The following is a 27,464-nucleotide window of genomic DNA, read 5'->3' as shown; positions in this document are numbered from 1 at the left end:
CCAAATTACATGTGCACTAAATGTGTCAATAACTACATCAAACTTTTTCTTTTTTAAAGAAGTTAATAATAGGTGTGAGGCTCACAATTTTAATCAAGACTGCAGCACATGGGGAGGGGAAGGCTTAAACCTTCCCCTCCCCAACCATGTCTGACAAAAAACTCCCTCACTTCTATTAGTCCTGGGGGGAAAGCTCCCAATTAAGGGGATTTTTGTCAGGATCATGGCTGGGGAGGGAAGGGTTAAATCTCCCCTCCCTATGCACTGTGATTCCTACAAAAATAGCCCTTACTATCTTTTTCCCCCACAGAAAATGAAATTTTTTAAAAAAATTAAAACCTCATAGATGGAGCCTAAGATCTGATATTGGACCACTCTAGTAGCTTATCGTCCCTTCTCTTCCATTCACAGGACTGACCCTATCAATGTTAGTGGCATGGCTTTACCTTTGTTCTAAAAGGAATAGTTCTCCTTTTAGATATAGGTCACATGTAGGGTTGCCAGGTCCATGGCCTGAGACTGATCCTGTATCTTTAGGAGAAGAGAAGGTCAGCCAAGTGCAGGTGTTCTTGCAACTCTGTAATGGGAAAAACCACAAGGTGGAATTCTCCTTCCCGCCTCCCCAACTTTTAAAGATACAGAAGACCTCTTGGAGGCCGGGTCTGGCAACCAAGAGGTCTTCTTCATCTTTAAAAGTTGTGGAGGGGGAAGGGAGAATTCCACCTTGTGGTTTTTCCCATTACAGAGTTGCAAGAACACCTGCACTTGGCTGACTTTCTCTTCTCCTAAAGATACAGGATCAGTCTCAGGCCAAGAACCTGGCAACCCTAGTCACATGGGATAGCAGGATCTCCTTATGATGTCTTCAAATGGTGTCCAAGGATTCATCTGCATGCAGAATACCTCCTAGGAACTGGAATCTCCAGGGACACTACTGCCACGGCTTCTCAGGCTACATTTGCACCATACATTTAAAGTACTCTGGTATCACTTTATCAGTCCCGGCTTTCCCCAAAGAATACTGGGACCTGTAGTTTGTGAAGGGTGCTGAGCACTGTTAGGAGACTCCTATTCCCTCCACAGAGCCCTGGGAAAAGGGACTGATTGTTAAACCACTCTGGGAATTGTAGCTCTGTGAGGGGAATAACAACTTTCAGCACCATTAACAAACTATAGTCTCAGGATTCTTTGGGGGAGCCATGACTGTATGAAGTAGTATGATGTAGCCTTCTGCTTTAAATGTATGGTGTGACCTTAGTAGCCTTCTGCATAACCACAGCAGCAAACCATGACTGTGAGAGTTGCTTCCTGAGAAGCAGCAGCTGTGCTTGAGCTTGTGACATCCTTCAGGTTATGTCTCCTTGGATAAACATGTAAAGAAGCAAACTGAACCCGTGCACTGGCCCTGTGCCACTTCTGGATAAGCAATAGTGTCCATTTAACCAGATGTTAATGTTCCAGGATGCAGTTAAATACAACAGTTGATCTAGTTTTGAATATCATTTAAAACCAGTAACATCAATTGATGTGCAGGCCAAAGGCATCAGCAACACACAAGTTCCAATAGACAATTGCATAAAGCAAACCAGTCTATGGATTGACAAGATCAGTTTGGTCCCTGCCAGTTAACTCATTACAAAATGTGTAATTTGGATTTTCTGCCACTCTCCCAATGGCACTCCTCTGCTTTGGGGCACTTGTATTCCCATAGCATGTGTTACAGAGCTGACTGCTGTCCTGTAAATCTTGCCTTGAAAACCGCCTTCGGAACTCATCCGTGGTAAAGTAATAAATGACGGGGTCTACACAAGAGTTTAAACTGGCCAAGCACAAGGCCACTGCATGGAATATCAAAATCACTTTTCGGGCATAGCAGTCTTTGATCTTGTTGGATTTCACAAAGTAGTCCAAAGGGAAGCTGATATGGTAAGGGGCAAAACAAACCAGAAAGACCACTGCACAAGTCAGGATCATCTTTAGAGCTTTCCGTTTCTCTCCAAGGTCTTGGGAAATGGAATTCTTCTCTTTTAGAGATAAGATGGTCTTCCACGAACAATAGAGGATGATCAACAAAGGCGTTACAAATCCAGCCAGTTCACCAAAGGACATCATTGCGATAGAGATGGTACCATCAACAGCCTTTACTGGAAGATCCACAAAGCATTTGTTGCTAAGGTGAGTCTGGTTAGAAGTGAGTCGTAGAAGGGGGAAAGGCAAACAGCCAATGCAGACTAGAATCCATCCAGCAATGCAAATGTACACATCGTAGATGCGCTTGCTGTCGCTGAACTTAAAGGGATACATGAGGAATAAAAATCGCCGCACACTGATGCAAACTAAGAAGTAGATGCTTGCATACATGTTGACATATTTCAGATAGAAGCAAAACATGCACAGCCCCTTCCCAAAATGCCAACTTTCTGACAGGTAGTAGAAAATTCTCAGCGGCAAAGACAAAACTTGTGCCAAGTCTGCGATCGCAAGGTTGATCATAAAAATCACAGCCCGTTTTGTTTCTTTCATATACCCGTAAAATACCCAGAGAGCTAAAATGTTCCCAATCAGTCCAGGAACCAAGATGATTGCGTACATGACTGCATAGAAGCGCTTTGAAAAATCATTCTCTCCATTGCAGTCAGAGCCGTCACCCACCATGGCGTTTCTCAGGAGGATGTGAAGTTGTCAGTGGAAATATAAGGTAACCAGCTAAAGATTCACCCCCCTTGAAAACTTGCAGAAAGGAAATGAGAAGGATGTAAGATAAACAGAGAAGCTGCAAATGTATAATCCACGTATTGTCCACTTTCTTAGCATTCTCTTGGCTTTTTAAAAAATGTATCCAACAACCTTACAAAGATTTTGCTTGTCACAATATCTTTGTGCCTTTCTTGGGATGACTATCGGAAAATTAAAACATTGTTTGGAGGCTTGTTAGGATTTATTTCTCTTAGTCTTAGAGCTTTATGTTTAGGACCTTCAGTTATCTTCATCATTGTTACGAGTTTGTTCTTTTATCTCCCATGCAATCGTTAAATTTTTGGAAGAAGATTTGTCGCAGATAATAAACCCGTGGATCATCTTCTTGCTCATGTTCTTTCTCAAATGAATTTTCCATCAAGGAAGAGGCTGGCTTCTGGCCTGGATGCACCGAAATTGTGCATGGTGAAGAAGAGATAGACTGAAGCAAATACCCCCAAGGTGCTGCAGCTATTGTAATGGAAGCTTCTATTTCACCTTGAGTGCTACCCTCAAAAGGCACCTCGCAGCTAGTCTTCTGTAGGAAATTATAGCTGTACACCTGTAACTGGAGAAAACACAAAAGTGAATTACTCTATAGTAGGGATGAAAAGGTCTGTTATTTTCAGTTTCTCAATTTTCTAATCTTAAATTCAATTCTGCAGCAGTTTGTAGTTTTTTTTAAAAAAATCTTCATGAAAATTCTTCAGCATTTTAGTGCAAATTTCTCCTACTAAGACTAATGTACACATTTTTGCAAGCAATTTCCCCTAATATAATGCATTTTTGTACCTTAATTTCACTAATACATGCAGTGTTATGCACATTCCCCCAATATATGCATTTTTGTAAACAGTTTAGTTGGAGAACTGTATTGCAAAATTCGGATAAGTGCAAATTTCAAAGGATGCCTGTGTTTCAGTTCTCAGATTATTTTGGAAAGTACAAATTTGATAAATTCGGCTTTAAATGTGAACCAGCTCGAATTTCTCCTCCATCCCTACTCTATAGTTTATTTTTACATAGTTAAAATGAAGAGATGGTTACCCTGAGATAACAAGACTATCCTCTGTAATAGGGGTGGGAAACCTCGGGCCTATAGACAGAATGTGGCCCTCTGGCCCTCTCACATTAACATAGGAAGCTGTCTTATATTGAGTCAGACCATTCATCCATTTTGCTCGTAAGTGGTTCCATCAGTAGTCATTCCGCCTGGCTACCTCAGAGAGGAAAGGAGACACAGCCACCATCTCTCTGTCAGCTCTGATCTAGCCATTAGGCTCTCTCATCCCAGAACTGTCTCCTGCAGACACCATTCTACCTGATCATTATCTAGCTTTAGCATGAAACAGTATTTCTCTCTGGTCACTACAGGAAACTCCAGAAGGGGTAACATGCAGAGGTTGTTTGGCAAGGTTGCACCACTTATCCCAGAGCCACTGTGGTGTAGTGGTTAGAATGTCAGACTAGGACACAGGTTCAAATCCTCACTCATCCATGAAGCTTGCTGGGTGACCTTGGGCCAGTTATCTTCTCTCAGCCTAACTTCCTCACAGGGTTGTTGGGAGGATAATGTAGAGGGAAGGAGAACCATGCATGCCACCTTGAACTCCTTAGAGGAAAGGTGGGATATAAATGTAATAATGAAATAAACAAGGCAAGCACAGCCCACCAGCCACATATGAAAACCCACCATTAAACCTATTTGTTCAACTCTGCAAAAATAGCGGAAGGATGTTAAGCACCTAGCAGGCCACAACATATGACTAGTGGTCTGTGTTTTGACTTGTTGGCTGAAAAATTGTGCAGGCCAGTTATATGCTTATCAATAGCCAGTGCATGGCTTTTCCTGTGCCCAATACTACTAGTGGCTGGTGGCTCCATGTCAGTGGTCAGTGGAATACGCTCAATGTTTTAGTCTGAATTGTCAAGGAGCTGTCAAAAGTGCTTCAGCTGAAGCTTCATACTAAGGCCCAGAGCAGTGCATAAAAATGCATATGTTAGTGAAATGAAGATACAATAACATATTAGGAGAAATTGCTTGCAAAAATGTGTACGTTAATCAAACCAGTATAACATGTACTTAGGAGAAACTTGCACTAAAATGTTGAAGAATTTTCATGAGGATTTTTTAAAAAATGGCAAAGTTCTGCAGAAATGTGGACATCTGAATTTAAGATTTGAAAAATGAGAAACAGAGAGAACCGCAATGGACAGATCCTTCCATCCCTAATGACACGTGCTTGCGATAACCAGCCCTGTGCTTAGCTGCACAGTTTTGTTGGCTTCTGGGAGCTTTTCACAGCTCACTTTGTTCCTTGGGATAGATTTAGAGGAGCAGGATTTCTCCCTTTCCTTCCCCCCCCCACCCTGCAACGTGCACTGACTTTTGGTAAACTCCAGGAGCATTTCAAATTAGTATAAGTGATGGTACGGAATCTGGAGTGATGAAATGAAGTACAGCTTACATAAACAGAACTGTGTCTTCCAGACAGAGTAATGAAGCTTCAGGGAAGCTTCACCATCCATTTGATCATTCCTGCACAGGATAAATATAATCTAGCTGTATTTCTTATTCTACTTTATTGCACGAGTCAGAATTCACGATATATTAACGCCTTAACAGCACGGAATGTTTTATGGTCCAGTGCCATTAGTAATAAAATGTATACACTTAACATGGATTTGATTGTGATGGATAAAGCGCATCACTTAATGTTAAACCATTTTTTTAAAAACAGTGTATGGAGTCTCTCATCTCGTGACACAGCCTGCTAAGCAGAAATGAAGTCCAAGATGTTTTGCAGGGCCTTGCAAGACCTAATTCCTGAATGTGCTCTCTCTCACTCATTCTCTCTCTCTGTGTGTACTGTTTAGACTTAGGTATGAACAAATCTGTCAGTTTTTGTTCCTCATTTTTCCACTCTTAACTTCACTTTTCCATATTTCTGCATCTGTTTGCATTTTGTTAAAAACAAAGTCCTCATGAAAAATTATCAACATTTTATGGCATTTCTCATGCATATTCTTGCATGCCATTTTGCCTAGTATGCCCAATTATACAAGCACTTTTCTCTAACATGATGCATTTTTGATAGATCTTCCCTAATAAACACATTTATATGCACGCTTGCCCCTGAAATGTGCATTGCTGTATTGGGGAGGTCAGTGGGAGCATTGCTGCACTTACCAGGGGGGAGAGGGGTGAAGTGGAGGGGAAGTCAGCATGGTGCTGGTGCAGCCAATCCAGCACTCCTGGCTAGAAATGGGGAGACCCAGAAAAAATGGAGAAAAAAGCCTCACCCCCAAAAAACTTTGTTTGTTTGTTTAAATGGTTTAAAAACACACATTTCCCCCCTCTGATTTTTTATTCCAGGCTTTCACATCTATACTCTTGTACTGCATTAAGGATGGAATGATCTGTCAATTTAAGTTCTCTCAATTTCTCATTTTTCTAATCTTAAATTTGGTTCGCCACATCTCTGCAGCAACTTGCGATTTTTTTAAAAAAAAATCCTCATAAAAATTCGTCGCCATTTTGGTGTGAATGTCTCCTTCAAAAATCATTCCTGAATGAAGTTTTGACTGATTACACAACTGCATCACAAAATTCAGTTCAGTGCGAATTTCAAAGGATGGCTGTGTTTCAGTTCTCATATTGTTTCGGAAAGTGTGAATTTGATAAATTCGGCTTTAACTGGTAACTGAATCTAATTTCTCCCCCATTCCTACACTGCACTGACTGCAGGGCCAGCGCCAGGCATGCCAGGGCCCTTTGGGCACTAGCCTGCCCCAGGCCCTGGCACACACATGCCCACACGCACTCCTGTCCCACCTACCTCTCCCTGAAGAGCCCCTCCTTAGGGTGGGTGGGTAGCAGTAGCTTCCATGATACACGGTGTGAATTGCGGGAGGGAGTTCTGAGGCACCCGCCTCTGTGTCAACCAAGATGGCGGCGGAGGCATCAGGCCCTTAGGGAAACCTCGGCCGTCGTCTTGGTTGATGGCAGACTTGCGCCTGCAGCACAATGGGCCCCGGTATGCCTGGCACCACCCTGGCAACCAGCATTTACTTCGAGAGGTAGGCGGAGCATGTTGCAGGTGGCTGTTGTGGGTCTGCGTGGCAGTGGAGGTGTGTGCCTCGGAACTCCCTCCCATGATCTGCACCACGGATTGCAGAACCTACCACTACTCACATACCCTAAGGAGGGGCCGTTCAGGGGCCCCTTGGGACCCAGGGGCCCTCAGCCAGGGCCTGACCTGACTGCCCTCTGGGACCAGCCCTGCATCCCTGCCACCTCTCCCTCTCCCTCCTGGTAAGTACAGTGATACCACTGATGGGTGACCAGGTGTGCACCCCCCCACAGCTACCTCCGTTTCCCCACACATTACTTGGCTGGAGAACTGCATTGCAAAATGCAGAGAAGTGCAAAGTTCGAAGCCTAGCTATGTGTTGATTTGCATATTCTTTCAGGGAGTGCAAATTAGGTAGGTTCACACTGAAATGCTGCACCAAATTTCTCCCCCATCCCTATTGGAGGGATCTTCACAACTGATCCCCTTACAAAAGTCTGGTTCCATAACTAGTAAGCTGGTGCCATGTGTCAGAAAGGGCTTCACAGTTATTCAGCACATGTGTTTGGGCATCATACTACACAGATATATTCATCTACTACTAGATCTGCAGGAAGCCTCTTCAGCAGAGATCAGACAGAACTGATCAGGCGACAAGGGTTTAACACCACTGCCCAATCGCCCCCATGGTGTTACATAAGGTCTAGTGCAGACGTTGGGGGGGGTGAGGACCCAAATTAACCATTTGACTGTAGAAAATGAAAAGAAAAAAAATGCAAGGAACCCATAATTAAAGTCTCCACATCCTGCTGGAACATAAACTGATACTGGGGTGATTAAGACAGGTTATTCAAGGGACAATTTCAAGACTAGTCTCATAATAGCTATGAGCAGGAAGAAATAAAATAGCAGAACCTGCACAAAGGAAACTCTTAATCAGCACTGGAAAGAGCTGTTGATAAAACAAGGCTTACTTCTGAGTAAACAGTATAGAACAATGCTGTCCAGGTGTTGCTGGAACTTACAGTGCTATTTTAATTGCTGATCAGAAGGTACATTTTGAAAATTAACTGATTACATTTATCTCCCACCTTTTCTCCCTGGAGTTCAAGGCAGCGCACATGGTTCCGCTCCCACTAATTTCCTCTTCAAAACAACCTTGTGAGGAAGGTTGGGCTGAGAAATAGTGACTGGCCTAACATCACTTCGTGGCTGAGTAAAGACTTGAAGCTTGGTTCTAGTCTAATGATCTAGTCTTGTCCAGATAATTGTGGAAAAGCAAAGCCTAAGGTGCCCATGTGTCCTGCTTTACAGAGGACAGTCCTCTATTTGAAGGGCTTTTCTGTTGGAAGAGCTGCCCAGTTCAAGTCTGGTTTAAAGACAAAGAATCCTAAGAAGGGAGAGCAGGCAGGAACAGTGAGCACCTGGATAGCAGACTGAGCAGGCACATAGGCCACCTGGTCCCAGTCTTTCTTGTTATAGTGAGATAAGTTCAGTGGAGGCCGCACATTAAGAGCAGGTGGGCACTGCCCACCCACCCTAACCATCCTAAACCCCCAAACCTATATCCCAGTCCCTTCTCTGTTCCTTACATTCATGTACTATAGTAGTGCCCCGCTTTTCGGCGGCCTGCTTTTCGGCGTTCCACTAATACGGCGGTTTTCAATTAGAGTAAGGCCCCACTCATATGGTGCTTGTTCTGCTTTTACGGCGTTTTTACGGCACCATTTTACTGACGGAGTTCCGCTTTTTGGCGGATTTTGCTTTTAGGCAGGGGCCTGGAACATAACCCGCCGTATGAGTGGGGCCCTACTGTATTCAGTATCTTATACAGGCAAACCCCGCTTAACGTCGCTTCACTTAACATCTCCTCGCTATAACGTACATGCTCTATACGTTCCCATACACCGCTTAACGTTCGTGCGCTTTGCAATAACGTACACTTTATTGGCATGATGCCGCTGCCATCTAATGGTGATTGCATGCAGTACAAGTGAAGACAATTGCTTCACTTAAAGGTTATTTTCGCTTAAAGTATACTCTCCGGTCCCATTGCGAACATTAAAGTGGGGTATGCCTGTATTTAGAGACCCTCTGGACTTGTTTCTTTCCATCTTGTGTTCTGGCCAATCATATCTGGATAGCTCAGCCAACCACAGTCATTGCTATGGTCCCACCCCTGTCTCCAGGGTTAAAATTCTAGTAGAAGTGTCTTAGGAGGGCAGGGGTCCTCTTCGCATCTCCATTTTGATTTTATTTCCCATCGAATAAGCTCTAACCAATGAGGAGTCCCCCAGAAATCCATTGGAAGTTCCATAGTATTAGGGCAGAACTATGAAGAGCCTCCCCAATGTATTTCAATCTGAGCCAATCAGATGCATACATTTGCAATTTGCATTGGCTGCTCTCTGTGTTTGCGTTGCCGTTCCCTCGCTTTTGCAAGAAGCAGGCGGCAGCAGCAGGAAGCACAATTCTTTCTCTGCAGCCAGCCTTTGAAAGCAGCAGCAAAATTTCTGTGTGAGTTCAATTCAGTATATGATTGTGCAGAGAAGGTCGGTGTGGGTGTGTTGCTGCATGGGGAGCAAGGGAAAAAACGGAGAGTGGTGTGGGGAGGGCGGTATGCTTTGATCCCGATGGGCCTTTTGCTGGCTGTTGGAAGGAGAGGAGGAGGAGGATGGGGCGGTAGGCCTTGGCCCCGGCGGGCCTTTTGCTAACTATTGGAAGGGGAGGGAGAGGGGGAAGAGGGGAAAGCAGGACCCAGATGGATTGTTTTGTGTGTTAAGGGAGTGAATGATGTTTTTCATCTAATCAGATGTAAAAAGGAAAAGGTGTCCCCGCACTTATAGTGCGAGTCGTTTCCGACTCTTAGGGTGACGTCTTGCGACGTTTACTAGGCAGACCGTATATATGGGGTGGGATTGCCAGTTCCTTCCCCGGCCTTTCTTTACCCCCCAGCATATGCCGGGTACTCATTTTACTGACCACGGATGGATGGAAGGCTGAGTGGACCTCGACCCCTTTTACTGGAGATTCGACTTCCTCCTTCCATTGGAATCGAACTCCGGCTGTGAGCAGAGCTTCGGCTGCGTTACCACTGCTTACCACTCTGAGCCATGGAGGGTGCAGATGTAGCTTGAAATAAAAGAGTGGCCTCTTTGTGTGTGTGTGTGTGTGTGTGTGTGTGTAAGAAGGAGAGAGTTGTTTGAAAGTGTTTCTAGTGTTGTTCATGGCTGAATGGGATTCTTCCAGATCCTACGCCAATGCTCTAACCATTGTGCTTACACATATAAATGCTCATTTTGTTTTATCAGTAATTTTATTGTCTTTTGTGGACCCCTTCTAAACCAAAGTGAGGCACTTTTCAGTTTCTTTAGGTTCCATTTGTAAAATTGCAATGTTTTAAGCATCCACAGAATCTTTCAATCATCATCCTTGTTATTTGTGTTCTGCCTTTCCACAAAAAATTGGGCTCAAAGCAGCTTACAACAAAGTAAACAATTACAAAAACAATTTCACAAGAACAAAAATAATAAAACAGCAATAAGAAAACAATAATGTAACAACAAATATAGCAGCGAACACAAAAACCTTTTCAACGCTATAAATATAACAACATTACATCCATTAGCAGGCAACATTTCACTACTTGGCAATAGAGGAGGACGGGAAGAGAACTAGACCTTGGCCACGCTCCCGTGGCCTCATAACAACCCCACCAGTTTTAGAGGGCACCAGCCACCACTGGATATGTTGCATTTCTATTTAAATCAAAAGTTGCCAAGGTGATGCCCATGGGCACAGTTGCATTTGCCCCTGGCAACTGTGTTGTCATCTGCTTATGTAGAAACTCACTACAAGGTGAGTTCATGGTATAGCAAACTTTACTTCTGATGGAGTCTGCACAGAGTAGTACCAACCCTCTCCAGCCAGGCCGTACCTCTTGAGTCAGCTTGCCAGGAGCTAGCCTCCTGGGTCAGAGCTGTTTCTCTTCAAGGTGCATGTGTCAGCTGTTTAACTGATAACCAGAGCTTGGCAAAGTTACTTTTTTTGAACTACAACTCCCATCAGCCCAATCCAGTGGCCATGTTGGCTGGGGCTGATGGGAGTTGTAGTTCAAAAAAGTAACTTTGCCAAGCTCTGTTGATAACGTATACATAACAGCAACCACAACACCTCTGAGCACCCACCTCCACTCACTGCCCCCTTGGTCATGGATGGTTACCTTTTTCTACCTTTGAAAGTACATAGAGCTGAAGGAGGAAGTTGGGGAATATGCCCTTTCCCACTTCCTCTTTCAACTAAATGTCCTTTGAAAGGCTCAGATTCATTCTACTGGATCCACCTTTTAAGCAGATCTGTTGGGAAAGCAAAGTGCACATGTACACTTTCTCTCCTTCTGTCTCTCATGTTACAGGAGAGCTGATCCTCGAGAGACAAGTTCTGAGAGGAGGTGGCGCTCAATCAAAAATCCCAATTTGCCCATGGACCTAAAAAGGTTGAGGACCCTGGATTTAAATTATAGTGACTGCATCTATAAATATACATGAGCAAGTGAAAATTTTATGCAAATCTGTGTCCTCTTTTGGTGGGGGCATTTCTTTTTTCTTTTCTTTTTTTGGCAATTTGTGATGCCAGAGCGCTATTGAAGGGCTGTTGTGTGGGAAGCAGCCAAAATAACTAAGCTTGCATGTGTGAACCAGCTGTGTATCTTGTGATAGTCTGAGTAACGAGTTGTGCTAAACTGATAGCCTGGAAATTTCAAGCAATACTGCCTGAAGTTAAAAATAAGTGTGGGTATTTTAGACTGAGAAACAATGGAAAACCCAGCAATGTGCTATAAAAAGTAGATAAGGGGGATTTTTTTTAAAAAAAATCACATCCTTTGGGTTTCTTTTATGCTATATAAAGTAAGACTTTCTGCACCCATAAGCTATAAGTTGCCTCCCATACATAACCTTTTGTCCTCATACCTTTATTCTGATTAAGTGGCAGTAGTTAAACTTCCACGTGTTTGCCACCAGGTATTATGCTGGACTGATATATCACTTTATGTCATCTTGCCAAATGGATATTGACATTTGCTGGTTAGAGTTTAGCAAAAGCAGGGAGATGGGAGCAGTTTGGCCTCTTAAAAAGAAGAAGAACAGAAAAAATAAGACAAGCTCAGAATTTATAGCTGCTTGTTCCATGAGTCGCTAAAAGATGGTGGCTTAATAATTCATGGTTATATCTCTCTTAATTCCTGGTTATACCTCCCTTAATACACAGAGAGGTGAATCCAAGGTGAAGCCTGTGATGCAGGAATGGCCTGGGTTGCCTTTGATGGGTGCATAATAAGCAGAAATTAAACAAGGGCAGTTTCTTCCAACAGGGTGGGTCAGGCCCTGGCACCCGGCACCCTCAGGCAAGCAGCGAGGGCCCAAGTGCTCTGGGTAAGGACAGGAGAGAAATTTGATTCAATCCTCATTTAAAGAGGAACTTGCCAAATTCACACTTTCCAAAACAGTATGTGAACCAAAACATACCCATCCTTCGAAATTCACACTTTTCTGAATTTTGCAATGCAATTCTCCAGCTGAGTAATGCGAACAAAAATGCATATATTTGGGCACATTGTGCATATAAATGCACATATTAGTGAAAATAGCATACAAAATGCATTAGGGGAAATTGCTTGCAAAAATGTGCATGTTGGGAGAATTTTGCAGTAAAATGCTGAAGAATTTTCATTAGATTTTTAAATGCAAATTGCTGCAGAAATGTGGAGAACCGAATTTAAGACTGGAAAAATGAGAAGTGGAAAGATCTAAAAACTGACAGATTCATCCATTCCTAGCCTTGAGGGGGCCCCCACTACTGGTACTGAGATCCCCTTAGGTGTTGCTATTTTTTAAATGGCCTAGTGCTAAGAGGAAGAGCAGGTCTTCAGCTGGACCTGCCATCCATTTTAATTTCCCCATAATGCCTCTGGGCTCTACTCCTGACATTGTCTCTCTCTACATCAACTCTATAAGAAGGCTGCCCGTCACCTCTCTGGTCATCTCAGGCCTCAGCCCAGCTGCTCTTCATCCAGGGCTAGGTATGTGTCTGCACATGTGCTCACAGTCTGCTGGGGTGTGTGTGGGGTCACCCTGATGGCAGTCCAGTGGATGGGTGAAAGAGAATACAGAACAAGAGGAAGAACGGACCCTTTAAGGCAGGGGTTCCCAAACTGTGGCCTGTGAGCTTCATTTAGGTGTACCATGGCCTGTCTGTGGATTTCTGATTGAAGATGGGACATGGCACATCCATCGTATTAAATACTCATATTGGTTTAATCATATTTTGTTTTCCTTCTTTTATTTCTTATATTGCATATTTTTGTATTACGGCTGGACTTCTATGGAAAATACAATACATAAGAAAAATAAAAGTAGCAATGAAAGTATGATGAAGATTATACAGCAGCTAGCACAGCGCATTGCATTTGCTACAACAGGCAGAAAGTCATTAAGTGGTCCACCAAGATCACAGCAATTTTCAATTGGTCTGTGGAGATTTTAACAAATGGGAATCGCTGCTCTAAGGTAAACTAAAATGGGGACCAGGGTAGTGGAGTGGTTAGGACCAGAGGGAGAGGTTTAAATCCCTGGTCAGTCATGAGGGTCAATAGGTGACCTTAGGAAAGATACACTGGCCCAGTTCTCACGTAATACAGGCATACCCCGCTTAACGTCACTCATGCTCCATTCGTTCCCATAGCCCGCTTAATGTTCACGCGCTTTGCAATAAAGTACATTTTATTGGCATGACGCCGCTGCCATCTAGTGGTGATTGCGTGTAGTACAAGTGAAGACAATTGCTTCACTTAAAGGTTATTTTCGCTTAAAGTACACTCTCCAGTCCCATTGCGAACGTTAAAGCAGGGTATGCCTGTACTAAGCCAACTCATGGCTAAGCGTGAACGTGCAAGCATTCAGGTGGTCACAGGAAAAATGAAAGCCGCTTAGCTCCTCCTTCTCTGGTCTTGCTGTGCTTCCCAAAGCTAGCCCATGCTCTAGCTAAGTGTTATGTCCAAACCTGGGCTAATTGTTTGTCTCCCCAAGACAAAGCATGAGTGGTAAGTCACTTCAGCTCAAGGTTGCACATGGTCAATCCGAGGCGCGATTATTGCTAATTGAAAACATCACCATGGCTTCGCTTTGGGTAGAGTGGTGGCAGCAAGACCAGAGGGAGAGCAGCAAAGCGGCTGTGATTTTTCCTATGAGTATCCACATAGTCATGTGTTCATTGTTTGGCTTAGCTTTACATGCAAACAGGTCTATCTCAACCTTGCTGGGTAGTTGTAAGGATAAAATGAGTGGGAGGGGGAAGAGCCGCCTTGAATTCTTTGGGGGAAAAGGTGAGATATAAATCTAATAATAGTTTTTCATCAAGGATGCTTCGTAAAACAGTGCAAAATGCTGACATTCCTATGTGCTCTATTACAAAGTAATAGGCAAAGCTGCAACTATTGAATTTCTGTCTTTCGCACCGATTTTGAAAGAACAGGAGTTCTGCCAGTTAAAGTAAATGGCAAGCTTAAAAGAGTAAGAGAATATCTTCATTTACATTGCAATCCTGCTTACTCAAACGTAAGTCCTGTGGAGTTCAATGGTACTTGCACGTTACTTACTCATTACTCAGACCTCAATCCTAACTAGGGATAGAAAGATTTGTCCATTTCAGTTCTCTCAGTTTTTGATTTTTCCAATCTTAAATTCATTCTCCACATTTCTATAGCCATTTGTGGATTTAAAAACAACAAATCCTCATGAAAATTCTCCAGCATTTTACTGCAAAATTTCTCTTAATAAAGCATGTTTTTGTAGGCAACATTGACTAACGTACACATTTTTGCAAACCGTTTCTCGTAATGTAATGCATTTTTGTGTGTTTTCACTTATATTTTCATTTTTATGCACACTTTCCCCTAATATATGCATTTTTGTAAACAGTGGTTGGTGAGTTGCATTGCAAAATTCAAATAAGTGGGAAAGATTCTTTGGAAAAGTGTGAATTTAATAAATTCAAATTGAAATGTGAACTAAATCATGTTTCTTGCCTATCCCTAATCCCAACACACTTACTAGGAGGTGTCATCAAACACATTGGGACTTACTTCTGAGTTACTTCCAACTAATTTCAAGCTTGCTTTATTGTCATAGTTTTCCCCTCCAAGGAATAAAGAAACTTGTGTTACTGTGAAGGGACTGGGTTCAAATCCTTGCTCCTTCAGGAGGAAGGGAGAGATATAAATTGAATAAATAATAAAATAATAATAATAATTAGCTTGAAAAAAAAAGGAAAAAGATTCAGCATTCGCACAAAATGATAACTCCCAGGATTCCTCGGAGGATACTATAACTCCTTTGTGCATGACATTTTCTGGCCACACCTGCACTATACATTTAAAGCAGTATCATACCACTTTAAACAGTCCTGGCTTCTCCCCAAAATATCCTGGGAACTGTAGTTTGTTAAAGGAGCGGAGAGTTATTAGGAGATCCCTGTTCCCTTCACAGAGCTACAATTCCCAGAGTTCTTTGGGAAGAGGGATTGCTTGTTAAACTACTCTGGAAATGATTCCTCCTAGTAACCCACATTATCATTGAAGCCTTTTAAAAAATAATATATATTTTAAAAGAACTCTGATCGAGCATTGAATTTTTAAAACTCTTTAAAAGCTAAATCTTTAAAAAACCCTGGCGCAAGGGTGTGCTTTAAACATTTATAGCCCCCATGTAACTTCACATAGGAAGTTGCCTTATACCAAATCAGACCATCTCCCAGTCCCACCTGGAGATGCCAGGGATTTAACCTGGGACCTTCTGCATACAAAGCAGATGCTCTACTATTGAGTTATGGCCCTTCCCCTACCTTTAAGATATGTTTGAAAACCAGGCCTGGCACCAGTGGGCAGCCAGGTTGGGCCCTGGCTGAGAGCCCCTGCAGCCCAGAAGGGCCCCTGAAGGCCCCTCCTTAGGGTGGGAGGATGGAGCTCCCATTCCACGATCCGCGCCAGCATTGAGTGGCGGGACCCAGCGACCCGACACTGCTGTGGATTGCAGAGTGGGAGCTCCCAGGCAACACCCCCCATACAGGAGGCATGGGCTTAAATAAGCCTGCCCAGCCCATCCTACCTGCTGCATCAGCACATCAGTATGCATGCCCTAACCCAGCCTTTCCCAACCAGTGTGCCTCCAGATGTTGCTGGACCACAACTCCCATCTTTCCTGACCATTGGCAATGCTGGCTGAGGCTGATGGGAGTTGTGGTCCAACAACATCTGGAGGCATACTGGTTGGGAAAGGCTGCCCTAACCACTGTGCGCTCATGCCTGCCATCATCCCAGATGGTGGCGGGGGCATCCCTGAGGGGTTGACATCCCCACTGCCATCTTGGGTGATGGCAGACATGCACACGCAGCCCGTCGGGTGTGCACACTGACGCACTGACACGGGAGGTAGGTGGAGTGGGCAGGCCTATTTAAGCCCCATGCAGACTGCATTGGGAGGGGGGTGTAGGGGAGTATGACACTGCAGGCCTGGGGCAGGCTGGTGCCCAAGGGCCTAGTCATGCCTTGTGTCGGCCCTGAGGGAAACAGCAGGAAACTGCTTTATAGCAAGTCAGACCATTGGCCCATCTACTTCAGCATGATCTAACTGGATGTGGCTCTCTAAGACGTCAAGAGTAGTTTCCCTTCTCTACTTGGAGATGCCAGGGATTGAATTTGGGACTTTCTGCATGCAAATCCAGATCCTCTACCACTGAGCTACGGTCCTCCTTTTCCCAGCATAGGAAGCTGCCTTAAACTGAGTCCATTTAACTCAATATTGTCAACACTGACAGGCAGTCACTCTCCAGGGTTTCAGAGAACAGTCTTTTCCAGTCCCACTTGGAGTTGATGGGGACTGGATGTGGGACCTTCTGCATGCTAAGCATGTGCTCTGCCACTGAGCTACGGCCCTTCTCAGTGGCTCCACGTGGCAGGTGTCGCATGAAAAAGCCTCTTTGCACTGTGGCTGCATTCAGACATGGTGTCCATTGATTTCGTTTTACTGATTGTATTGGTAGCCCTTCCGCTCTGATTCCTAATGTTGATTCCAAATTGCAGTAGCTATCGTGTTATGGAACTGTGGCTTTTTTGATCCACATACCGCCATGTTGCACTAAATTTCATTTACACCCTTGGGGCGGGGCGTGACACAACAATGAACGTCTTTGGACATGTCGCTACTCCCCCACCCTTTCCGCACATGCGCACTTCTGTTCCCCCATGATTCCCCTACGAAAATGGTATGCCGCCCCAAATTTCATCACTTTGCTCCTGTGATTTTCTGGGTTAATGGGGTTGCAAGCGGATTTTTCTGGAAACAATGAACATGGAAATGTGTGCTAAACTTCTACTATATTCGGCTAGGTTTCCAGAAGTGCCTTTTACATCATATGAAAGATCAAACAAAATGTGGAAATTCTCAGATAAGGAAATGTCAGGCAAATGGAATAAACTGCTCTCTGAAATGCTGCCAGTATCTCCAGGCCAGTACTGTAGAGCCAAAGCAATTCCGGACAGCACTGATGCAGAACTGAGACCTGGTGTGATCTGGTGTAAGAGTCAGAGCTTTGAACTAAGACCAGGGAGGATTAAGAACAAAGGAAGCTGCTACTTAGTCAGACCACTGATCCAACTAGTTCAGTGTTGTTGGCACTGACTGGCAGCAGCTGTCCAGGGTTTCAGACAGAGGACGCTCCCAACCCTACTTGGAGATGCCAGTGATTGAACCTGGGACATTCTGCATACGAAACAAATGCTCTACAGCTTGTCTTCCTAATCCCTCCTCAGTCACGAAGCTGAGTGTCTTTGGGTCAGTTCCTACCTCTCAGCCCAACCGACCTCACAGGATTGATGTGGTTATAAAAATGGGGCAAGCGAGTGAAACTTATGTACTGCTTTGAGTTCCTTGGAGGAAAGCTGAGATGTAAATGTAATTCGCCAACGCATGAGGCAAGCAAGACAAGAAGCTTTTACACATTATGGCTGCCACATGGATGTTTCCATGCTGCTCTTGCCAACCTGATGCCCTGCAGATGTTTTCGATCACAATTCAGCTGGGGCTGATGGCAAGTGAAGTCCAAACCATTTGCAGGGCATCAAGTTGCTGAGGGCTATGTGTTTCTCAACTGTGGCCTCCACATGGAGGCGACAGTGTTTAAATCTTGTATGCACCTCTTTTCTTTTCAGGCACAGTCTTTCTCTTCAGAGGTGCTGCAGGAAGATAGGCAGCAATATTATTGCATTCAAAGCAGGCTGAGATCAGAGGTGGGGCTTGGTTCTGCAACGCACAAAACTTTGGCCAGAACAATACAAAAAAAGAAATCCCAATTCAGTATTCTTCCAAGCGGGCAGGTTCTTCTCTAAGGGCAGGTTGCTTTATCAAGCATAAGAAACCATTAATTTGGTATTCAAAACCATCACGTTGATGGAATTCAAGCAAGCACATGGCAAGTGTTTGGCAATATGATTTTCCTAATCTTCCCTCCAAAATGAATCTGGTTTTGATCTCTCAAAAATGTATCTGTTTGTTGTTGTTGTTACGTGCCTTCAAGTCAATTACGACTTATGGCGACCCTATTTACAGGGGTTTTGTAAAGTTTACAAAAGTATAAATCAAGTAAGGCTACTAAAGAAGAAAGAATGCGGCATTTTGAAAACTCCCCTTGACATAGGAATAGATGTGTGTTTTTTTTTAAAAAAGGGCAATATTTAACATTTGGTTTTCCCTTTCTAAAAGCTGTACCTCTAGAGACATTTGAGCAAACAATATATAAAAGAACTTCACATTCAAACCTGTGGCTCTTCATGACTGGTAATATTATGCATTACAAGAAACTCATCCTCCAGTTCCTAAGAAATCTCTTTCCTCCCTCTTTACCTGCTGTATTGTTTGAATCCATTCCTCCACGCGTTTATTCCATTTGCAAATATTTGACAATAGTTCAACAAAAACCAATAAACATTTCCTTTCATCTCCAGTGCAAATCTTCCACAGTGTAAGCTCACACTTAAGTTCAAATTCATTGCCATCTTTTTATGAGAAAAGATCAACAGCCATAAAACCAAAACATTGGAAAAAAAGAATGAGGATCCTACCGTTGCAGATTTGCCTAACTTCAACTGAATTCTGCAAGTACTTGATATGCAAGTCACCCGACAAAGATGATTGCCGCCACTCTCTGGCCTCCGGCTTAATATAGAAAACAAAACTGCAACCGTTCAAGGCTTTCTAAGCGCAGTCGAGACCTGCAGAAGAAGCTCCACTAGTAGAACTCTCAACGTGCTTCCGAAAGGCATTTGCAAACGTTGCACAGCTGGCACATGGCGCACTGACTTTTTCCAGTAGGCAGTGCACCTTGTGATTGATGTTGAGAGAAGACCATTTTCAGCAGAGAGCATCAGGCAGCATTTCAGCAACCTTTACAGTTCAGCTCATTCCTCGCAGCGGGGGTGGAAAGTGACTGTTTCTATAAATAGATCTGTGCTTTTCTTGTCAATTGTGTTTTGAATGGTCTTGAGTCAGGGCTGGTTTTGTGGTAGCAACCAGCATCAATTGTGGTTCTTCATCTTGCACAGCTTGGCGTGCCAGACAGATGGGCAGATACACCTTCATTGCAAGTGGGTGCCTTTAAACAATCGCCCCCTGTAAGCCTTTGAAAGCGAAGCACTGTCTGGCAGCTGTTGCCAGCTGTGCTTGTGTCTTCCCATTCACTAGAATGAGCATAGAAAGTTGCCTTATGCCAAGAACAGGCCGTTGGTCCATCCAGCTTAGTATTATCTACACTGACTGGCAGTGGGGGAAACGCTCCTGAAAATTGCATTAAGATGGGCAAATCTTGATTTTTTGTTGTTTTATGTATTTATTAGTATTTATTACTTGAATTTATATGCCACTTTTCGATGCAAATATGCTCAAAGTGGCTTACAAAAATGCAAATGATGACATCAATAGCAATCCATTCAAAAACATAACAATCCTTTCAAATCCTTTCAAAATATAACAATCCAACAATAATTCCAATTGATTACCCCAACATGATCACATTTAAAGTCATCATAAAACATCATAAAACAAGCTATCAATCAATTAAAACATATCCAATTAATAACATAACATTTCAATATTAATAACATAACATTCCAATACGAAAGCATAAGAAAACAGTTTTCTGTCACTCTAGCATTGATGTTAGAGTCTCTGCTGATGGCTGCTCTTGTTATATGAAGACTCCATGTTCAGAGGCAGACTAACTGCGGGCACTGGTGGCTGGAGAGAACCCACAGTGGGAGAAGGCTATTGCTTGTAGGCTCCCCCGAAAAGCAGCCAGATGGACACTGCAGAAAGGCAAGACTCTGGACGAGGCAGTGCCTTGGTTGAGTCCCCAAGTTACATGGCTCCTCCCAAGTTACATGCCTCATACCTGCCCTCACCTGCAAAGGACTGTCCCACCCCCTTTCCCCCCCAAAAATATCTGCCTCTAAAATAACAGTATTAACAACAATAATTTTATCGATATTTCCTTTCAAAATATCAGTATGAATATCATTTTTTTTAGGAGGGGGAAAACAGATTAGTAACAGTAGCACCTAGCAGATTAAGAATGAATTTGAATCGATACCGGCCTGTTAGGTTGACAGAATGCTTTCAAACCAGCACTGGCCAATGGATCCCATCCCTACCTGACACACAGGCACCCTCCAAAGAATTCATGGCAGCCTAAATAAAATATAAGAACATAAGAAGAGGCTGGTGGATCAGGCCAGTGGCCCATCTAGTCCAGCATCCTGTTCTCACAGTGGCCAACCAGATGCCCATGTGAAGCCCACAAGCGGGACCTGAGTGCAAGAGCACTCTCCCCTCCTGCAGCTTCCGGCACAGCCATCATGGTTAGTAGCCTTGATAGTCTTATCCTCCATGAATGTGCCTAATCTTCTTTTAAAGCCATCCAAGCTGGTGCCATCACTGCCTCTTGTGGGAGCAAATTCCGTAGTTTAACTATGCACTGGCTGAAGAAGTACTTTCTTTTGTCTGTCCTGAAGCTTCCAACATTCAGCTTCATTGGATGTCAACAAGTTCTAGCGTTACGAGGGAGAAAAACTTTTTTCTATCCACTTTTACCATGCCATGCATAATTTTAAACACTTCTGTCATGTTGCCTCTGACTCACCTTTTCTCTAAGCTAAAAAGCCCCAAATGCAGCAACTTCTCCTCATAAGGGAGTTGCTCCATCCCCTTGATCATTCTGGTTGCCTTTTCTGACCCTTCCCAGCTCTATAATATCCTTTTTGAGGTGAGGTGACCAGAACTGTACACAGTATTCCAAATAGATACATACAATGGTATAATATTAACAGTTTTATTTTCAAAACCTTTCCTAAGGATCCCTAGCATGGAATTGCCTTTTTCACAGCTGCGCACACTGGGTCGACATTTTCATGTTAATTTGTTTTATTCTCAAGACAGCTATTGGAGTTAGGTTAAGCTGCCCAACGTGCTTTGTACCTGTGCAGGGATTTAAACCTGGGTTTCTTCTCATATTCATACTCAACAATCTAGTTGAAGGGTGCTGGTGAAGGGTGGGTGATAAATGAATGTAATAATAAAAATACCTCTTTGATGGAATAGTTCACACATGAAGGAGCTTTGAAATCTGGTGTTTCTGAGACATGCTAACTGACTTGTGTTTCTTTCAGCACATCTTATATGACTGGGTGGGCAACCTCTGGCTAGGGATGGGTAAGAAATTCAAGTCAGTTCGCATTTAAATCTATCATGAATCGATCACATTCACTCTTTCTGAAACAACATGAGAATCAAAACAGCCATCCTTCAAAATTTGCACTTCTCTTAATTTTGCAGTGCAGTTCATAGAATCATAGAATAATAGAGTTGGAAGGGGCCTATAAGGCCATCAAGTCCAACCCCCTGCTCAATGCAGGAATCCGAATCAAAGCATACCCGACAGATGGCTGTCCAGCTGCCTCTTGAATGCCTCCAGTGTTGGAGAGCCCACTACAGTAGGGCCCCACTCATACAGCGGGTTACGTTCTGGACCCCCACTGAAAAGTGGAATTCATTTAATAGAATGGTGCGCGACACCCGAAAACTGCCGTAAAAGTGGAACAAGCGCCGTATGAGTGGGGCTTTAGTCTAATTGCATCTAATTGAGACCGCCGCATTAGCGAATCACCATAAAGCGAAGCGCTGTAAAGTGGGGCCCTAATGTATCTCTCTAGGTAATTGGTTCCATTGTCATATGGCTCTATCAGTTAGGAAGTTTTTCCTGATGCCCAGTCAAAATCTGACTTCCTGCAACTTGAGCCCATTATTCCGTGTCCTGCACTCTGGGACGATCAAGAAGAGATCCCGGCCCTTCTCTATGTGACAATCTTTCATGTTCTTCAACCAAATAGCAGTTACAAAAATGCATATATTAGGGGGAAATATGCAAAAAGTTGAATATATTTGTTAAAATAACATACTAATTATACATTGTATTGGGAGAAATTGCTTGCAACTTGTGTTTGTTGTTGTTATGTGCCTTCAAGTCAATTACGACTTTTGGCGACCCTGTGAATCATTGACCTCCAAGAGCATCTGTTGTGAACCACCCTGTTCAGATCTTCTGAGTTCAGGTCTGTGGCTTCCTTTATGGAATCAATCCATCTCTTGTTTGGCCTTCCTCTTTTTCTACTCCCTTCTGTTTTTCCCAGCATTATTGTCTTTTCTAGTGAATCATATCTTCTCATCATGTTTCCAAAGTATGATAACCTTAGTTTCATCATTTTAGCTTCTAGTGACAGTTCTGGTTTAATTTCTGACACCAAATTATTTGTCTTTTTTGCAGTCCATGGTATGCACAAAGCCCTCCTCCAACACTACATTTCAAATAAGCTGATTTTTCTCTTATCTGCTTTTTTCACTCTCCAACTTTCACATCCATATGTAGAGATTGGGAATACCATGGTCTGAATGATCCTGACTTTAGAGTGCAGTGATACATCTGCATTTGAGGATCTTTCCTAGTTCTCTCACAGGTGCCCTCCCCAGTCCTAGCCTTCTTCTGATTTCTTGACTGTTGTCTCCATTTTGGTTAATGATTGTGCCAAGGTATTGATAATCCTTGACAAGTTCAATGTCCACGTTGTCAACTTTAAAGCTACATAAATTTTCTGTTGTCATTACTTTAGTCTTTTTAACATTCAGCTGTAGTCCTGCTCTTGTGCTTTCCTCTTTAACTTTCATCAGCATTCATTTCAAATCATTACTGGTTTCTACTAGTAGTATGGTATCATCTGCATATCTTAAATTATTGATATTTCTCCCTCCAGGTTTCACACCTCCTTCATCTTGGTCCAATCCTGCTTGCCATATGATATGTTGAGACCATCTTGGCTGTAAGACCCTCTCCCTGCTTGCCGGCCTCTTTCCACCTGGCCTGGAAGCAGAGCTTGGAAAAGTTACTTTTTTGAACTACAACTCCCATCATCCCCAGCCAGCATGGCCACTGGATTGGGCTGATGGGAGTTGTAGTTCAAAAAAGTAACTTTTCCAAGCTCTGCCTGGAAGGGTGGGCCTTGACTGACTGCAGCTGTAAAAGGTATCACTACCTGAAGATGCCAGAGACCACCTTGACTGTGGGGTGTTGTTTAGGGGCTTCTGTTTGGGTAAAAGTTTAATTTCTGATTGTTGGTTTTTTATTTTGCTGTTATTGGGATTATGCTTCTGTATTTTATTGTTGGATTTTGTTAGGAATTATAAGGATGTATCAATTTATTGTATGTTTTTTATGATGTTTTTGTTAATTTATTGACCATCTGAATTTATTTCTTACAGCGTTGTGTAACTTTTTTTTCTCTTCGTGGTGTGAGCCGGCGTGTACATAAATTGTTATGGAAAGGCGGCATACAAATAATCAGTGATGATGATGATGATGATGATGTTCTGCTTATGTATTAAGCAAACAGGGTGATAAAATACACCCCTGTCTCACACCCGTTCCAATGGGGAACAAATTGGTTTCTCCATATTCTGTCCTTACAGTAGCCTCTTGTCCAGAGTATAGGTTGTGCATCAGGACAATCAGATGCTGTGGCACCCCCATTTCTTTTACAGCATTCCATAGTTTTTCATGGTCTACATAGTCAAAGGCTTTGCTGTAATCTATAAAGCACAGGGTGATTTTCCTCTGAAATTCCTAGGTCCGTTCCATTATCCAACATATGTTTGCAATATGATTTCTGGTACCTCTTCCCTTTCTAAAGTCAGCTTGGATGTCTGGCATTTCTCGCTCCATATATGGTAAAAGCCTTTGTTGTAGAATCTTGAGCATTACTTTACTTGCATGGGATATTAAGGCAATGGTTCAATAATTACTGTATTCCCTGGGATCCCCTTTTTTGGAATTGGGATATATATTGAACGCTTCCAGTCTGTGGGCCATTGTTTTATTTTCCATATTTCTTGACAAATTTGGACAGATTCGCTCTCAGTAGCTTGTAGCAACTCTATTGATATGCCATCTGTTCCTGGGGATTTGTTTCTTCCAAGTATTTTAAGAGCAGCTTTCACCTCACATTCTAAAGTTCTGGTTCTTCATCATACGGTTCCTCCATGAATGAATGTGTCATCCTGGCATCTCTTTTATAGAGTTCTTCAGTGTATTGCTTCCATCTTCCTTTTATTGCATCTCGGTCAGTCAATGTGTTCCCCTGTTGATTATTCAACATCCCTACTCATGGTTTAAATTTCCCTTTCATTTCTCTAATCTTTTGGACTAGGGCTCTTATTGTACCCTTTTTGTCGTCCTCTTCTATTTCTATACAATAACTATTGTAATAGATCTCTTTGTCCCTACATACTAGTTGCTGTATTGTTCCATTTAGGGTTCTGACCATGTTTCTATCTCTTTTTGCTTGTATTTTCCTTCTCTCTTTAACCATTTTAAGAGTTTCTTCAGTCATCCATTGAGGTCTTTTTTTTTAACAAGAGGTATTGTCTTTTTCAATTCTTCTCTGATAGTGTCTCTGACTTCACTCCATAGTTCTTCTGGTTCTCTGTCAACTAATTTAAAGCCTCAAATCCGTTCCTTATTAGATCTTTATAGTCTTCTAGGATGTCATTTAAATTGCCATTTGGCATTATGTTTGCTTTGCTGTTCTTCTTTAGCTTTACTCTGGTTTTCGATACAACCAGTTCATGATCTGTACCGTAGTCTGTTCCTGTTCTTGTTTTTGCAGAAAGTATAGAACTTCTCCATCTTCTGCTACCAATTCTGGTTTCCCAGCCTTGCTAATGGATTATTTTTGGTACCATTTATTGCAAAAATTAGCGCTACACTTGCACTACATTCCACCAGAATTCTGGAGCTACCCGGTATGTCGTGTGAAAGCTCAAATATAATGCACAAATTACTAGGTAAGAAACCGTCAGAATAATGGAATAAAGTGCAGTGTGAAAGCACCCAGGGGTGGGGGCGGAGCTAAAAGAGTGATAACAGCTCACTGAGGAGCAGCATGGAATGTTGACTGTTAGCAAGGGGAAAGCTAGAAAACCAAAGGGGACGGGAGGGAATGGATCATCCCGAACAAGGGAATGGCTGGCTGGTACACTGAACAGGAGCACTCCACACTGCAACTTTGTTTATCTATTATTTATTTATTGTATTTATATACTGCCCCATAGCCGAAGCTCTCTGGGTGGTTTACAATAACTGTGGGAAAGGTTCAACTTTTTCATCCTACTTTAAAAATAGATTCCAGGAGAGGAGGCCCAAGCACTGTTGCTTCAAGATGATTTCAGAGATGGGAGAGAGGTACTCAGAGAGCTGTGTTTGCATGTAACATAATGGCTCTCACTCATCCTTTGTGGTTTGTGCTTGCTGATCACTTAATGCTCCTTAATCAGAGTCTTGAGACTGAAGACATAGGGGCTTTTAATATCTTGCCCTTTGAAATGCTTTCTGCATTAAAACACACACACAATAAAAGCCCAGTTTTACTTCTTTTCTCTAAATTGTTTTAAATAGTTGATGGTGTGGGTTCTCTCTGATCATGTGCTGTGCAGGCTTTCTGAAGTTATAAGCTGGGGAACAACTCTTGACATCCCTGACCATTGGCCAGGCTGGCTGGCGACTATGGGGTCTGATGACATCTGGAAGGGCATAGGTTCCCCATCCGAATTAGCAGCACGGAAAGGTCAGCTCCAGATAGAATTAGGGAGATATTCAATTCAGTTCGTATTTAAAGCCGAATCTATCAAATTCTTACTTCCCGAAACAATACGAGAACCGAAACTCAGCCATCCTCTGAAATTCACACATCCAACATTTTTAATACAGTTCTCCAACCAACCAGTGATGACAGAAATGCACATATTAGGTGAAACTGTGCATCAAAATGAATATATTAGTGAAAATAACAAAAATACATTGTATTAGGAGAAATTGCTTGCAAAAATATGTACATTAGTCAAAACTGCAAAAATGTGCTTATTAGGAAAAATTCACACTAAAATGCTGGAGAATTTTCACGAGGACTTTTTTGAAGAAAAATTTGGACTAGATTACCTCTAAGGTCCCTTCCAACTCTGAAATTCTATGATTCTGCAGGCTACTTCACAGTCTGTCCATTCACATGCTCTTTCCCTCTGCACCACTGCCCAGCAGGAGAGCACAATGCAAGTTGCGGATGTTGCTCTGTCTCTTCACTTACAAGCTCAGACAGACAGAGGCAGAAAGGCAGAGGAGCAATAGGGCCAGGAAGCTCTGGGTTCAGCAGTGGGTCCCCAGCTAGGATGAGGATCTTGACAGATGTCTGACAATGCCAACCCATGATGCTGGCCCCGAAGGCTGGTCAGTGTAACTAAGCTATCTTAAACATAAGTAGGAGATTTCCTTGGACAGATATTTGCCCACAGATCTGAAAATGCAAAATGTGGTCCATCCTGCCAGTCAGTGTGCACAGTACTGAACTAGATGGACCATTGGTCTGACTCAGTATAAGGCAGCTTCCTATGTTCCTAACTTCCTAAGAACCTCAGCTTTCATCTTAAAACATAATTTAAAAAGCACCTAAATGTCTATGATTGCAAATGTATGCTGCAGAGTATATGGGCAATACTTGCTGAAATCTCACCAGAAGGGTGACATAATAACATTTTGAATGGGTGGAGGGTTGGCACTTCAGAGGCTCACATAGCTTCTTGACCGTCACCATGATTAGCAACACCAAATATAAATTATGCAACCTGTTAAAAGTTGCAGAATAAGATATGCAAAACAAGAAGTGTGTGATGCACATCTGCATAGTTGGCGTGAGTGATCGAGTCAAACTTATTTCTGGGTGTGGATTTGAATTGCTTGGGCCCAGACGTAATCATTCTTCTAGGATGCAATTTTATGCATGCTTACCTTAATGCAAACCTCACGGAATCCCATTAAATATGCACAGGACTGGGCTGTAAGCATTCACAGCTTTGCCGAAGGGATGCATGAGGCCTTCTGAGCCTCCGCAGCTGGCTCTTCCATGCTCTCCAACATTTCAACAACAGCCTTCTCTCAGCGGAGACTGGTGGCTCT

General features: G+C 43.0%; 1 protein-coding gene across 1 annotated transcript; it reads right to left on the bottom strand.

The window, feature by feature from the left end:
* Positions 1-1,590: 1,590 nt before the first annotated feature.
* On the bottom strand, positions 1,591-19,005 carry GPR174 (G protein-coupled receptor 174). Its single transcript, XM_061599045.1, has 2 exons — positions 18,982-19,005; positions 1,591-3,298 (listed from the first exon to the last, which is right to left on the bottom strand). The coding sequence occupies exon 2, from the start codon at positions 2,653-2,655 to the stop codon at positions 1,591-1,593; it is 1,065 nt and encodes a 354-aa protein (XP_061455029.1). The 5' UTR covers positions 2,656-3,298; positions 18,982-19,005.
* Between the last annotated feature and the right edge of the window lie 8,459 nt (positions 19,006-27,464).

The sequence above is a fragment of the Rhineura floridana genome, chromosome 16 (assembly GCF_030035675.1).
Source record: "Rhineura floridana isolate rRhiFlo1 chromosome 16, rRhiFlo1.hap2, whole genome shotgun sequence".
Taxonomy (NCBI): Eukaryota; Metazoa; Chordata; class Lepidosauria; order Squamata; family Rhineuridae; genus Rhineura; species Rhineura floridana.
Note: the sequence above shows the minus strand (reverse complement) of the source record. Positions and strands in the feature narration are given on the sequence as shown.